The 16393-nt window shown below is 40.8% G+C and overlaps 1 protein-coding gene across 7 annotated transcripts in view; it reads right to left on the bottom strand.

The window, feature by feature from the left end:
• magi1b (membrane associated guanylate kinase, WW and PDZ domain containing 1b) overlaps positions 1 to 16393 on the bottom strand; it is a 144672-nt gene that overhangs the window by 78801 nt on the left and 49478 nt on the right. For all 7 annotated transcript variants that reach the window (XM_053227178.1, XM_053227179.1, XM_053227174.1 and 4 more), the window contains exon 2: positions 5519 to 5635. In XM_053227178.1, the coding sequence (XP_053083153.1) occupies positions 5519 to 5635 (117 nt within the window). The remainder of the gene's footprint in view (positions 1 to 5518; positions 5636 to 16393) is intronic.

Below are 16393 nucleotides of genomic sequence, written 5' to 3'. Positions count from 1 at the left end.
TCTCCCCCAAATTCCATCCCTAATAACTACACTATATGGCCAAAAGTATGTGCACACCTGACCATCACACCCATGTTCTTAAAAATGTGGTTCTTCCCAAAACTGTTGCCACAATGTTAAAAGCGCAGAATTGTCTAGAAAGTTTTTGTATGCTGTAGCTTTACAATTTCCCCAGAACTAAGAGGCCCAAACCTGTTCCAGCATGACAGTTTCCCTGTGCACATAGCAAGCTCCATGAAGACATGGTGTGTTAAGGTTGGAATGGAAGAACTCAAGTGTCCTGCACAGAGCCCTGACCTCAGCCCCACTGAACACCGTCAGGATGAACTGGAACGCCATCTACACAAATTCCCACAGCTACACTCCAAAATCTCGTGGAAAGCCTTCCCGGAAGAGTAGAGGTTATTATAACAGCACAGGGGGAATAAATCTGGAATGGGATGTTCAACCAGCACATATGGGTGTGATGGTCAGGAGTCCACATAATTAAACAGACCAAAAAGCTAAAAATCATTCTCTGAGGGGTGTGTATATGTGTCCTCATAAAACTTATTCATTCACTGGTCAGAAATATGGCAACGGAAAACCTGGCAACGGCAAGTGCGTGTAGAAATCACAAAGCAAGGAAAACGCTAAATATAATTATGTAAATAATTATACACAAACATTCTGTGCTCCCCCAGTGGTGCAACAGAAGAGCGTTCACCCTATCATTGGGAGATCAGTCCTGACTATGCCAAGGGAGCAAAATTGGTCGTGCTCGCTGTGTGGTCAATCACAGTGACACTAGCCAATCGTGTGCATTTGTGAGCTCATGTATGAAGAAGAGGCAGATTGCACTTTCCTCCGAGCGTGTTACGCTTATCCTCCCTGTGATAAGCTGTCATATGATATGGGAGAGCTGGCTGGTGGGTGGGAATTGGCAGGTGACAAAATTAGGGAGAAAATGAGGAAACTCTATACACAAACACAATAAAAAAAAAAATATATGGCACTCATCTGCGGTTCTGGGAGAAGCACAGACATACAACAAGGAGCCGACTGTAGATCCCTAATTCTGAAGAGATTTTCTTCTGCATCACTTTTAATGAACCTAAAATGCATCCACCCACCTACATATGTTGCATATCGTTTAGCTGTACCTACGCATGCTCGAAATAAAATTGTGATTATTAAATATCAATAATAAATGCTTTGGAAAAAAAATAGAATGTTTTGTAACAGATGATATATAATAAACATGTAGTTTGAAAGAGCGTGCTAAGTGAACCAGGGTGTGTGAAAATCACACGAAAATCACACATGCCTGCTGTTTTACACTCGAGATATTTCTTCTATTCCAGCATGTTATTATGGAGCCATGCTGGACAGATTCCAGGTGTCGTTACTATCAGTGTGTTGATGCAGTCGACTCCCTGTCATGAACGTGCTGTTACAAACCTAGCCTGCTAACAGGAAATGAATAGCGACTAGCAGCGACACCGAGATCAGACTGCTGATTAGCGTGCTAATCAGAGACAACCCGCAAGCTTTTTTTTTTTTTTTTTTTTTTTTTTAATTCAAGCTCTGGTGTGAACCACAACTGCTAGAGATGGTATGCTAATGCTAGCAGGCTAGTTCTTCACTGTTATATCTACTGGAAGTCATTGTGTTGGACATTATGGCTCACTTAAGTCATTAATTTGTATAAAACTTTTGAGTCACCCTGAAATATGTCGTTTACAATTTCAAACTGTACATCAATCTACTTTTATCTATAAGCAAACTGTTTTTTATGTTAACAAAGACTTACGTTTGTGTCTCAATAGCTAGCCTGTGTGATAAGGTCACATTTCATAACAATTAAAAAAAAAATACAAGAGAGACGAGTTTAGCATTTCATTCAGTATCACTGTGTGAAAATCTTTTGGTTAAATATTAACAAAGTTGATGCTAGCACTGAGAAAATGCAACTGTTTTGGGTATTAGCATCTTTTCAGTAGAACTGCTGGGAGAGGGGATCTAGATACTTTAATACATGTTTGATGTCAGATGGTACATTTACAGTATCACAGTAATATTTGTAAAATAGGTATATTATCCATTTTCTCATTCTCCAGGTGTTTTCCATGACTGAATGGAAAGCTAGTGTAAAGTTTTCCATGGCTCAATGAAACAGATTAACATGCAAGATAGGAAAAAAATGGAAAAACAATTATTTGAATCATCTGTGTGTGCAAACTGATTCATCTGAGCCACTTAAAAGAGTCACTGAAAAATGATTCTGAGAAATGAATCAGACAAAGTTACATGTCAAGTGCTGAGGTTTCTAAGCATCACTCTGTGTGTAGGTTTGTTGATATTGAAATGCACAGAGCTAACAGAGCACACACACACACACACACACACACACACACACAGAGAGAGAGAGAGCACCAGCAGCCCTGGGTTTGATTTGCTCTTGCAGCTCGGCCACAGAGCACTATTGTTCAGGTGACATCTGGAGCTGATCATGGCTCACACACCCTGCCCCTTCACCATTCCATCACACTCACACACACTTACACACACACGCTTCCACACATACACACCCATGCAGGAATAACGATGCCTGGGCCCTAATAGAACTGCACACAATAGCCACAGGATAAATTGGATTGAGGGCGAAAAAAAAATGCCACGACAGAAAGCCATCTGTCTTTCAGCCTTTCGTGTGACTCCAGCACTCTCTCAATCCGTTCATCAACCCAACCCCCCAGTCACCTCACACCCAGCCACCCCCCAGTTCCCCCTCCCAGACCACAGCCATGCCTTTAGCCTATATTCCTGACACAGAGGTCCTGCGTTCGCTTGCACAAATTAGCTGCATTTCATTATGGGAAAAAAAAGAAGCAGGAAAATGAAACTTGCCTCTATGCAGAGAAAGATGGAGGATTTGCTAAAGACGGACTATTAATCCGGTGTGCTGGAGACAGAGCAGCGGCAACCTGAGTGGCGAGACAGGCGACTGCTGCTGAGAGCCAAGAGAGAGAGAGAGAGAGAGAGAGAGGGAGAGGGAGAGGGAGAGAGAGAGGAGGGGGGAGGGAGGAGACAGCCAGAGGAACAGAGGTGAAGGCTGTACTGTCGTGTCATGATGCTCAAATGACCAACTAGTTGAGAGAAGACCTGCTGCTCCCAACAAACACACACACACACGGCACAGAGGGACACTGTGTACTAGTGGACCAAATATATGTTACGGCATTGATCTCATTTGTGTACACAGGGACCCTACGGAGTGGACGAGCACCTGTTCTCATCCCCTAAGGAACGCCAGAGAAAAGGGGATGAAAGAATGACAGGAAAAACAGCAGCTATGCTCAAACCAATGGAGAAGAACGCATAGACACACAGACACAGACAGGATTAAAAAAAAGAACAAGAATAAGAGTAAGACAGCTATAAAAAGAGAAAGAGAGAAAGAGTGTATTCATGGCAACCATCTTGTTTCACAGAAACACACAGCTGCTCTGTCTTAAAGGGACAGCGCCATATTTTTATCATCACCGTTTCTCTATTTGGGTATGAACATCAACTATTTGCTTCATGAAACTGTTCTGAAGTTCGAATGTGACCATTTGCACTAACATCAAGAAAAATCGAACCCCAGACAGAATATTTACAATTTTTTCTTCCACAAACTTCCCGAAAAAGTTAAGGCTCAGAACAGATCACAGCTAAAAATGTTCTCACACAGCAGTGAGAGTTGACCTGCTCCAGGGTCACGCATCCTAATTGTCACCCTTGGCCTGCTGCCGTCCCCCACCTCACTCGCTCTCACAAACACACACACACACACACACACACACACACACACACACACACACACATACAGCCACTGGCCACCTGGCAAGGCGACTCATCGCTCAGGCCATCAGGAAACAAAGAGGCAGCTGCACCCGAACACACACTCATGCCTTACCATGAGTGACCCTCTCTCACACACACACACACACACACACACACGCACACACATTCACACACACAGCTGTCCGAGGTTGCCAGATACAGGACCAGGCTACTGTTTTTCAACATTAGCCTCAATTTCTTACATTAAGAGGCTGATTCAGGATCAGTGTTTCCATTCTGATGACTGTCACTATACAGTCCTGTAGCGCTGATTCTAAATCATTCAGGTTTGCTGTATATTTACCCAGATTTAACGTCTGGAGTGACAGATTGGATTTTCTGATCTCCCATGAGCCCACACCTCCCATTCAGCTTGCCCAGCTGTCTCCTGTCCATCAATCACATTCACATTATCCAATCAGCTGAAAGAGGATGTGCCTTTGTTCACAGTGCTGCACACTGGTGGGAGGAAAACACATGGGAGTGTCCTGGAATCTGTTTATTAACTCGGACACACCCTTTTAACATCTGAGTAGCATACAGACCAAAGTTAGATAGCAAAGGTTAGTTTTGAGAAACATTTTAAATAAAAAAAATGGTGAAAATACTTGTGCATATTTAAGTTTTAATGATTTCCTTCTTCCACACCGACATTTCCTTATATACACTCACAGGCACACCCACATTTCTGCATATGAATTTAGACAAGCCCATATTTCCATATAGGAACTCAAATACATGAACTTGGACACGCCCACTTTTCTACACATGAACTTAGCCTTCTGCCATCAGAAATCTGCTGCTACGTTTAATGTAGACATACTGGTAGTCGCAATCGTCTACCAATTTGCGCATGATAGACTGAATCAAATGGACTGAATCATCAACTTGAATCATACTGACTGAATCAAATCTGTGAATCTTGAAAGTGATAGCTTTTATATAATTTTGCTGAAAAAAAAAATCTACACTGTGCCAGGAGAGTTTCTCATATATACAACTAAATCCTTGACACTCTGATTGAACACACGTGAACCACATAAACATAAACAATGTTTAATCAATTTAATATTATCAATCTGATCGAAATTAAATTTATAAAAAGCGGTTGATGGACTGAATATAAAGTAAAGAGAACAGCTGTCAGATCTACACGATCAACACACACTTGGTATACGATAACATATAAATCACTGAACCTCTTATCAGAACATGGCTGCCACCCACTCAAACACTGTGTGAATTCCACAGCATGTCCTCAATGAGAACGAACACACACACACACACTCTCCCACATATAACTGACTGTACACACACTGACAGCACGGCGGTGACAGCACTCACTACACAAGCTTCTGCTGGCTGAAAAACGTCACACACCCTGAAGCCTTCGTTCATTATTACACATATAACAAATAAGCGATACAAATGATGGCATCATTTTTTTTTTTGAGAGAGAGAGAGAGAGAGAGAGAGAGAGTGAGAGAGATGAGGACATAAGTTTGTACCCCGACACACACACAACACACACACAACACACACACAACACACACACAACACACACACAACGCACACACAACACACACACAGTTTCGGGGTGAACAGACAGAACTGAAGATGAAAAGAGAAGAAGAAGAGGAGGATGACTCACAAGGCACAGCATGGCGGTAGAGGTTGTCCCGTATGGTCTGCTGGAGCTTGTGGTCTTCTGAAGATTTCTGAAACCTCTGGCTCAGATAGTGTTTGAGGTCCTTATTCAGCTTATTTCCTGTGAAGCAGAGTGAGAAACAGGATGATTCAGGGTGCTGTAATTATAAAGCTTCTCCAGCAGACTGGATTTAATGTTCATTTTTTCCCACCAGTAGATCACTGAATCAGGTTACATCAATATATCCCTTTAACAAGCTTCCTGAAAAGAGTTTTACTTTACATTTATTGATTTGGCAGCTGCTTTTACTCTCAGTGACTTGGCAGAATGTAGTCGAGGAGCAGTCAGTGATGCACGCCTACAAGCATAAGTTTCACTATCTGACCAACAACAAGTGCAAAATAGTTGGAAAACCCGAAAGAGCCAAAAACTAATTAAAAGTCTCGCTTGCACTTACGTACAGAGAAACAGAGAGAGATGGCGACCTACAGAGACAGGAGGCGGAGCAACCGATAGAGACGCAGTGATGACGCAAAGGTTGAGTAAAGTTTAACATTATGCAAACGAGAAACAAAGCAATGTGACGACCAACAGGAATGGGAGTGCGCTTTCTTTTTTCCAAAATTCAGTCCTATTCTCAGATCCTGAACCAGGTAGTGAGACTCACTGTTCTGCTATGTGGCTTGAAATGTTTCATTCCCGAAACAGAATGATGACTCTCTCTTTCCCCCCCCCATCCTCTACCCCCGACCGCAAAGAGCAAGTGTTTTCGGGTCATTCGGACACATTTATCATTTGGTTTTGGATCTATTATTTGAAGTTTTATTCTAGCAGGAATACATTTGACTCATGGAGAAATGGGTAGTTTTGCATATGCTCTGTTGTTTCAGTGACCATATCACACTAGCCTTGCTGAAGACACATCAGGAACACACACTAGACATGTTTCATTCACAGACAATTCCGTCTATTTGAATGAGTCACTAAGGTGAATGAATCGGTATCATGAGTCATTTATTTCATTCAGTTGCTGCTGACGAGCTTTGCAGTTACAAACCGCGGGACTACATTTCCACATGTATCCATAACCAATTTCATGATTATCATATATATTTTATATAGCATTACATCCTGTCTGTGTTTTTTTTAAACATCTGTGAATCGTATTTGCATTAATGTATGTGCCTAATCTGATCCCTGCTTCTTGAGTCAGTGAGTCAGTGATTCATTCCTCTCTCATTCACAGAATCAACTGAGTCAGTGACTTCAATGAGTCCCGATCTGTTCTGGATACTTCCAGCGTTCCAGTGCATACAGTATTAGTCTACGCAATGCTGGGTGTGAAAAATAATTATTTTAAACAAGAACAAACAAGTATATTATAAAATAGCAGCAAATATTTTTAAGCTAAAAACTGATTGATCTCTGTCTTAGATTGCCACATGATCATGGGAAACCCTGAATGACTGTACTGATTCAGAAGGAATCATTTAACTGAACAGAATCAAATGACTCAATAAATTAAACTCTAGCGACCAGTAAGGTGAAAAATCGCCGCGGGTATGAGCACAGGGTGACGCAAGGCAACCGAGGAACACTGACCACCTCAAAAAAACCAGCAAAAGAGAACACTCAGGACAGAGCTTTTGCATCGAGACACAGAGAATAAGCATAACTACGTGCCATTTGTATCTGCAAGCACTAATTAACTGAAACAGAGAAGTGTATTTTGTAGTGTTGGTGCTGGGACAAGATCCGCCTGAGACAAATGACGGACGTGACTGATGATGGAAAGTCTCTGTAAGCGAGGCTCATCATTTCCACTTACCATTAACAACAGCTCATCGAATTAGCAGCACTGAAGGAAGCCGTATTTTGTATTAACTCGCCTCTCACGAGACTTCAAGCTGCACTGAATCCGTTACCATAGAAACAAGCTAGACTTATCAGCGAGCTGAATATCCTCTTGTTTGATGATGTGGAGTCTTTAATCAAATGGAAGTTTTTTGCTTTCTTCACTAAATATTATTCTACAGGGCACTGAGCAACTAAATTAAATATCATTCATTATTCAAGCAAACTGAATGGTATAAGTCCCATTTCTAAATCTTATCCCAAATAACAATCCTCCCAAATTATATTTCGTATAGAATTAGGACTTGACTGATATGGAAATTGTCACCAATACCAATTTTAAGGAGATTAAAAATTCTGCTAACATTAATTGTAACCAAAAATTAAGCAGACACCAATATATTTAGTTTCATTTTTTTCAAATTTTACATAACCTTTATTTCATTTAAAGAAAGCTTGTATCGAAAGAGGATTAGAATCGAGACTAATACTGAGCAGCTGAGGGTTAAGAGCCTTGCTTAGAAGGTGTTGATTAATTTTCTATAACAGCAGCTCTGACAGCAGTTTCAGCTGCAAGGCAAATCACAGGTTTATATTAACACGCTTGTTTGAAAAGTCGTGTTATTTAACGAAGAAAAACGTATTGTATGGTGACGTTTTCTGTGAGGAAATGAATATTTAACATTTATGGAACGAGTTTCCAGCGTCAGCATTTTTGTAACTGTCAGAAGTAAAGCTTTGCGGTTTCTTGGTAACGGGACAAGCTATGAGTTTTTATTTTATCTCATTAACTTCAAAAGAAAGTGAGGAACTGACTGTTCATAACTGCTATAACATAAGCGATAACAGGAACCAGCTTGTTTCGTGGAAGTTCCACAACATGAAATTTGACTATAAATCAATAAAAAGTACATCATTCTTTATAAACAAAAAATTTGTAATTGTCAGCAAATTGCTGTGGCATAAGATGAATAAAAGTAGTCTAAAGACATGCCCACCAGCCTGCAGTCTAAAGACACACCCATCTGCCAGCAGTCAAAAATATATATATATATATATATATATATATCCACCAGCCTGCAGTCTAAAGACACACCCATCTGCCAGCAGTCAAAAATATATATATATATCCACCAGGCTGCAGGCTAACGACACACCCACCTGTTTGCAGTCTAAAGACACGCCCTCCTCTGTAAAACAGTCACACCCTAATTTGAAAGGAATACTACGCCCATAGATGAAAATTCAATAACACTGAATGGAAGACGAATGACGTAGCTTTTAACACCTAGTACTACACTTTCTTTCACACTCATGCCATTACCTGGCAGTGTGTGTGTGTGTCTGTGTGTCACTGCGTAAGCTACACCATGGCAGGCCATGTGAAGAATTTCCCACCCTCAGCTCGACCATCTGCTTCTAAGACACAGATCGCTCACCCAGCGAAGAGACGCTGACGGCCAAATGGTGTTTATGTGTTAATGCCAGTCCCCTGGGTGCTCACTCCAACGCCAGCCCGCTTATTAACACACACAACACGCCTCAGACTGGAACAGTCAGGAGCCGAGATAAAGGCTCGCTTACAGACGGGAATGTGGAGCAGCCGTTCTGCTGAAACAGAGCTCCCTGAGTTATGCGGAAAATATTAAAGAACGCTGTGCAGATTAAATTTGAACTCAATGTTGGTGGTCACTGCCAGACAGTCAAACTATTACATTATAACACATAACCCTGTGCACCGAATATTCTTTTCATAACTTGGAAGTGCTTAACGTCTGGTAGAACACGAGTGTAATCTACCCCAAAGGTTTGGAGTCGACTCAGTTTTCAGCGATTAGAATCAGGGAATCGACTCTTTGGGATCGACTCCTAGCACCTTTGATGTGATCTGTAAGCAGGAGGGTGACTTGATGACGTGACACACAACATGAAATTAAAAATATACTGTATATTTGTCAAGGCTACAAGCGATTTGATTCAAAAAGCTTTGCTACTTGTGACGACGCACACCTGGATCTGGATTGCAGAGGGACATCCCTGCTTGTAACAGCTTCATCTGCTATTCTTTACCACTTTGAAAAGGAAATTACATCAGATCTCAGTGCCCTTTGGGTAATTCTGACTACACTCATGCTGCCTTCATCTCCCAGCCTTCTGTAGACTCATCTAACACACTTCCTTTAATCTGATAACATAATGGAATGGTGACAGGGTTTTGTCTAAAAGGAGCCGGCCAGGGCAAGTCGACAAGGAAGTGTTTAAAATTGTGTTAGCACGCTGGGTACGAGTAATCCGTCTCATGAAATCCACTCCACAAACGATCTGCAGGGTGGAACTGCGTCTCGGATCAACACGAGGTCTGCTGGAGTGAAGGCAAAGGAGGCTGTTGCCATGGCAACACCGAGAGCCGGATCAGTAGTAAACAAACCTGCAGGCCTTAAACCAGATGACTGAGGCTTCAGTGTCGGCTTTATTTCCTTCCACTGGCTCGTCATTCAAATGCCAGTGTTTTGGGTTCAAATCTTTGTTCTCTAGTTTTGTGCTGGAGCTACCAGTTTAGCATCGGGCTAACTGCAGGTATAAAATCATCACACACTCACCTCAGAATGCATCACTGACGTATTAGTTTTTATTTACAAATCAAATCAAAAATATTATTATAGTGCAAATCCCATTCAATGCTGTCTTCAGGTACAAGGCCACGCCTACCCGAGTCAAAATGCCTCAGAAGCCACGTGAGTAGATCTGGTTACGATGAGTTTTTGGCAATTGTGCGATATTTTAGGCCATGCAGTTTGCACAATACTGAATTCACTGCTACAAGCGTCTACTGAAGCCTTGAAGCTGCAGTAGACAACTAAAGAAGCACATTTCAGACACAAAATGTGTTTTTGTCTTATTAAGTTCAAGAGAGAAGAGAGAGAAGCTAGTGTTTATAGCTTCTACAATATAAGGAGCTAACCTCTCTCACAGACAATCCACAACATTAAAATGCAACTATAAACAGCTAAAAATTTATTATCTGTCATTATTTAATAAATATAAAATTGTAATTATTGGCAAATTGACCCTGTCACTGATTATTTTCCCTATAACAGCATGACCTCAGGTGTGTTACTCATTCTTTATCTGATAGTCGCTGTCTAATAAAAGGTAACATAGTTCCAGTATGAGTGTAAAAAAGAAAATAAACTTTACACAGACACAGGATTCGAGTGATTTGAGGCAGTGACTTGTAAAAAATGTGGGCCTGTTTGCTAAATCCTTCACCATGGGAAGTACATCTTCACTTCAGCTGATGATGAACTAGTGTAGGTCACTAAGTGTGTGTGTGGGTGTGCGCGCACATGCGCAGGTGCGTGTATTTGTCCCAGGAAGACGCCTGCTGGCCTTGAAGTCTGAGAATGCTATAAATTCAACGTTCAGACACCGAGTGTCTCCAGACGTCTGCTGGAATATGATACAGGCCAGAATGAAGAGTCAATCACGGCCTGGACAGCGCGATTCCTGGATCAGACGAGCTGTCTTCCTATAAAAGGACTATTTCCAGTGTGTGGGTTCATCTCCGTCCTGGCAGCTGATGTCTTTTCTTACGCCTTGGAAAAAAAAAAATTAAACCCGATTAGCTCGACGCTGGCCTCGTTTTCCACTGAATAAACCTTGCAGTAGTGAATGCACTCTGGATGCACTCTGTCCTACTGTACGTGTGTAATTAGGCCCAAAGAAAAAGAGAGAAAGACACACAAAGAGAGAGGTGGAGAGAGAATTATTAGCTCTCCAGCTCTGAATGTGTGGGAGTGAGAAGGATTTGCTGAAAGCATTATATATAGGGATGCGTCGATGTGATTTTTAAAATAACGTCTGAGATCCGGACGCTACTCGATACCCGATACTGATGTTCATAAACCCTGATTTACACCAACAAGCCACGGTCACAACATCAAACATCACAAAGAGGGAAGTGCTGACTTCTGTACTTCACTGTAATTAGAAATATCATCTCAGTGTCTATTTTGACTGTCAGATTATTATAAACATCTGTTGCTACTTCAAATCACGTTTACAAAAAGTTTCCACCATGTTTTTTTTCCCAGGTAGCACCTTCACGACAGGTACGAGTTGAAATAAAGCCAACACAGTTTCTTTACTGCATAAAACGTGAATATTCTATTTTATACTGTTTCTAGCATACCTACTGTAGCAAGCAACAAAATAAATAATTCCAGGAGTAATTATAATAATAATAATAATAATAGTATCAACTAGTACAGTAATAGTATCAACTTTTTCCTTACTAGTTTCTTCACATAATCAAATCACTGCAACATCATAGTCATTACTAAAATTGTTCATTTTTTCAATCACTAGGGAGTTCATCTGTATGAAACTATGGTACATATTTTATCAAATAAAACAACGTAATATTCTGGTACACAATGTAGAGTCTGATATATTTGTTTAATAAAGGCAGCCTACATTCACTAAAAGAGGAAATTTGATTGACATGGCTGTTGAGCACCCACAGATTTTTTTCCCGTAGCCTGTCAGCAAACGCACAAGATCATCTTATTTACTAACTGCTTCAAACAAAACTCTTTAATAAAGTGAATTTTTCAATCCAGTGTCGATATCTATGCAAAGCTTGTTGTGTTGTTGTGCTCAGAAACCCATGCACAGATGTGCATTCACACAGAAATGCAAAATCCATGAAGATTCTGAAGCTTGTGACCAGAAAAGTGTACAAAAGATTTCGGAGGTTCTGCGGCCGGTGGGCGGAGCCTCTGAGGCTGAGATTTATTCGTGTGACCATTACATTTTAGTTAACAATTAATGTTGAGGTCTGTGCAGCTGGCGTAAAATGCTACACTATGACTCCGGTAGCACTTCTGGTGTAACATGAAACATCACATGCTTTGACTCTTTTTCCTGAATCCTTTTACTGTGATTACAAAGATGACAGGAAGTCAAACAATCCCTGCAAAAAGATACTGGTAGAGGTGATTTTTTTTTAATTTGAATAGACAAACTGTGTGATTTTACACTTTTACCTCAAATGTTTGATTGACAGCCAGCATATAGCTAAGGACCTCCTACAAAAATAAGTAGTTGCATCTCTGCTTAATCATAAGCTGTTCCTAATTTTACTTTCCAACAACTTTTTATAAAGTGTGTTTGCGTGGGTGTGTGTGTGTGTGTGTGTCTGTATATGCCTCAAGGAGATACAGAGTCTATGTATATATATATATAGCCAATATGTATGTGTGTATCGCACAGCTGCTGTACACACACACACTTTACAAGAAAATCATTTACTCCTGCATTGCTTTCAGCAATTCCTCCTCACACACACACACACACACACACACACACAGCGAGCAAAGTGTGTGCGCTAGTCTCTCTCCGGGCCTAATTACCTGCGTACAGTAGAACAGTGTGTTCAGTATTACCGTTTATACCTCCCTCCTAGCTGTCCTGCAGAAAACCCTCTGGAGTCCTAAACACACCGCGGCACACTACCAAGTGCACTTCAGTTCTCACAAACGCAGCAGAATAGCAGCCTGCAGTCCTCAAAATAGCCCAAAAAAAGTCATCCTCCGAGTAGAAAAACTTTGAGTTGCTGCTTTTTTAATATATTTTTTACTTGATTTTCTTTTCTTTGCAATCACTTGAGATATCAACACACTTTTAAATTAACACCGGGCTGAAGTGCGCTACTGTGCATCAGAACTTTCTACGACTGAGGGAGTTCTTCGTTCTGTCTGTCCACCAGATCATGTGACACGAGGCTATTTTTAATAATTACATTTTTTGTCAGTCAGATGACAAATGGTTGGTGTCTTCCAACACAACATCAGGCAATCAGAGGGTTAAATAAACCATCCAGCAGATCCAATCACAGGCTGATTGCTGTGGCCAACATGTCATTTTCCTTCCTAAACCTCAGAACAGATCAGTGGAGGAGCGGAAATGGCTTGTATGTACAGACATTAGCACCATCATTAACTTCTAGTAGTTTATAAAGTGTAAGTAGTAATTCAATTTCAATCAAGTAATTCAATTTCATTTTTGTTCTGAATGTTCTTCTTGTTTATGAAATGACTGGAATTTTTCTTTTTTTTTTTGTCAGGCAGTTATATCTGGTCCAGGCACATGTTGTACTAATTTAGTGAACTAGCTAGTTTAGTAGTAGTAGTAGTAGTAGTAGTAGTAGTCGCAGTAGTATTAGCTGTAGTCGCAGTAGACGTAGCAGTAGTTGCATTTTCCTCCTCAAAACAGTGAATTGTATACGTGTTATAGATTTAACAAGTGAATACGCCTGTATGTTGCTTGACCCACAGAATACCAGTACATACAGTATATGGTGTTCACATCAGGCAGGACCTGTCAAGGTCCTGTCACATTAACACCCTGGTGAAGAACGCCTGTCAGGGTCTTGACCACCTTAAATGCTTAAGGAACTTTAAACTGCCCTCTAAGGTGCTAAGGAACCTTTTACACCTGCACCATCGAGAGCATCCTGAAGGGAAGCATCACAGCCTGGTTTGGATACAGCAGCGAGCAGGACAGACGGGCTCTCCAGAGGGTGGTGAGATCAGCTGAGCGCACCATCCACGCTGAGCTCCCTGACCTGCAGTCTATCTACAGTAAGCAGTGCTGGACCAAGGCCAGGAAGATAGTGAAGGACCTCAGCCATCCGAACAACAGACTATTCTCTCTGTTGCGGTCAGGGAATCGCTTCCGCTCCCTGAGGGCCAATACAGATAGAATGAGGAGGAGTTTCTTCCCACAGGCCATTCAGGCCCTGACCCAGGAAAACACCTAGGACTAGACCATGGCTTTGTTTGAACACCAGCCATCCCCTACATTCCTGTTAATATACCCCTATTACCCAATATTTATAAAGATTTCTTATAAATGTTAGCGATTTCACTGCAACTACCTCAGCCTGATGTTGCACAGCAATTGCACTGCACATACGACTGCACACTGTATGTGCAGTACATACTGTAGTTCATACTGTAACTACGATCTATCTTTTACATGCTTCATATTACATTTTTCTATTTTTCCTTTCCTACTTGTAAACAAGTAAATTTTTGTTTATGTAAATTCTACTTTATGGTGCGGACAGTCGTAAAAAAGCATTTCACTGCACGTCATACAGTGTATGGCTGTGTGTTACCAATAAAATTTGAATTTGAATAAGGATTAAAGATAGTATAGTATAACATTATAATCGTTTAACATTTAAAGATAAGTAGTAATACTTTGTTTACTGCTGGTGCTGTGAGCAGCCATGTTGATTTGATGTCACTTGTTGAACTCGGAACTGAGAAGACCATTCTGAGTTCCCGAGTAGGAATTCTGAGTTGAGGGGATCTTTCCTAGTCTGAGTTACGACATTTAGTTGAATGCAGCATAACTGTCTGATGGCGGCCATCACGCGTATGCCTAGTTAGTTATTAAGTATAAATCAGCCTATATGTGTACTGAATCTTTTAAATTGTAAAATGTTCTCTTTTTTTAAATCATATTCAGTGTGAAATCTTTTTTTTTTTTATTTATTTTTGTTTCTGGCACAAAAAGTCAAAGAGTTTCTGAGGTCCATAAAATCTCAGGGTTACTGAAATTACAAAATGACTTACACTGTCCTTTCAAATACATGTAAAGTTTATTTGTGCTCAATCTGACTGCTCAGGTCTCAAAAGGTTAAAGTAATGGCTCTGGAGAAAGTTTTTCTATATCACACGAACACAGAGTAAATAAACTGTGTAATATGAAAAGTTACAGTAAAAGCCCAGAGAGTCATGAGGTCATTATTACAGTGCGTGTGTGTGTGTGTGTGTGTGTGTGTGTGGGGATTCATCACTGCCTGCTGCATGGTCTACATGGTCTACATCACAACCAGTCTGCCTCATGTAAGGCCTCATCACCATGGCAACCCCGCACCAACCAGCTGCTCTGCCTGACTATTTGAGTCTGCTGCACCCTACTGGTGAACACGGTGCTTACACACACACACAAACACACCCTAAACCTTGCAGACAGACACACAGGTGCACATGCACACACACCTTATATATACAGTCTAATATGTGTACACACACCGCATACACAACATGAGACTCTGAGACGTATGCACTTACACAATCACATACATACATACACCTCATAAATACAAGATGGATAGATGTACACACAATAGGTGCATACACACACACACACACACACACACCATCAGGAACTTAAAACTTAATAGTCATGTGACAAAGTATGTGACTTGGAGTTGAGAGTTAAATTAGAGCTTTCGCTCAAATCTGTCCTTCCTAAAGTATACTACATACTGGATACAGTATATATATATATATATATATATATATATGTATATATAATAGGATAGATAGATACAGTGGTGACTGGATAAACAAAAGCCTCTTAAAGAGTGAGCTGCTTGCAGATTTTCATGAATAAACATAAACAGGCTTGAAATGCATGAAATAATGAAATAATACAACACTGAACTATAGCATCACTAACAGGACAAGAACTACTACTAGAAGTCTTTCAGGTGCCTGGTACATTAATATGACAAATGTAGTGCTCTTTTTTTTTTTATAAGCAGACAGAATATTCAGGGCGCGTCATACTCCAGAGACGTTTATTATCCTTAAAATACTCTGTCTTCTTTCTATTTTGACCCGGATTTTATGAAAAAGCCTATAATAGATGGACAGCAGTGTCTCACATCAGTCTATTCAGTGTACTGAAGCTCTGCACACAAAGCCCACAGCTCATTCTTACGACATGTGAAGTCGAGTCTCGCTCTCAAATTTATGACATGATTGAAGCAGCAGGAGGAAAAAAAAAACGATTCCTCTAGAGAACTCTGTGCAACAGGAGTGAGTGAGGCAGCTACTCTCTCTAGTGGCAGAGGAAATTGTTTACCACTCTGCAGATTGCTTTTATCGATCTGAAGCGTTCTTAGCAGAAATATGCTCCTGAGCATTCGTCTTGGACAAGCAG

This window comes from Pangasianodon hypophthalmus, chromosome 20, assembly GCF_027358585.1.
Source record: "Pangasianodon hypophthalmus isolate fPanHyp1 chromosome 20, fPanHyp1.pri, whole genome shotgun sequence".
NCBI lineage: Eukaryota > Metazoa > Chordata > Actinopteri > Siluriformes > Pangasiidae > Pangasianodon > Pangasianodon hypophthalmus.
This window is presented reverse-complemented; position numbering and strand designations above follow the sequence as displayed.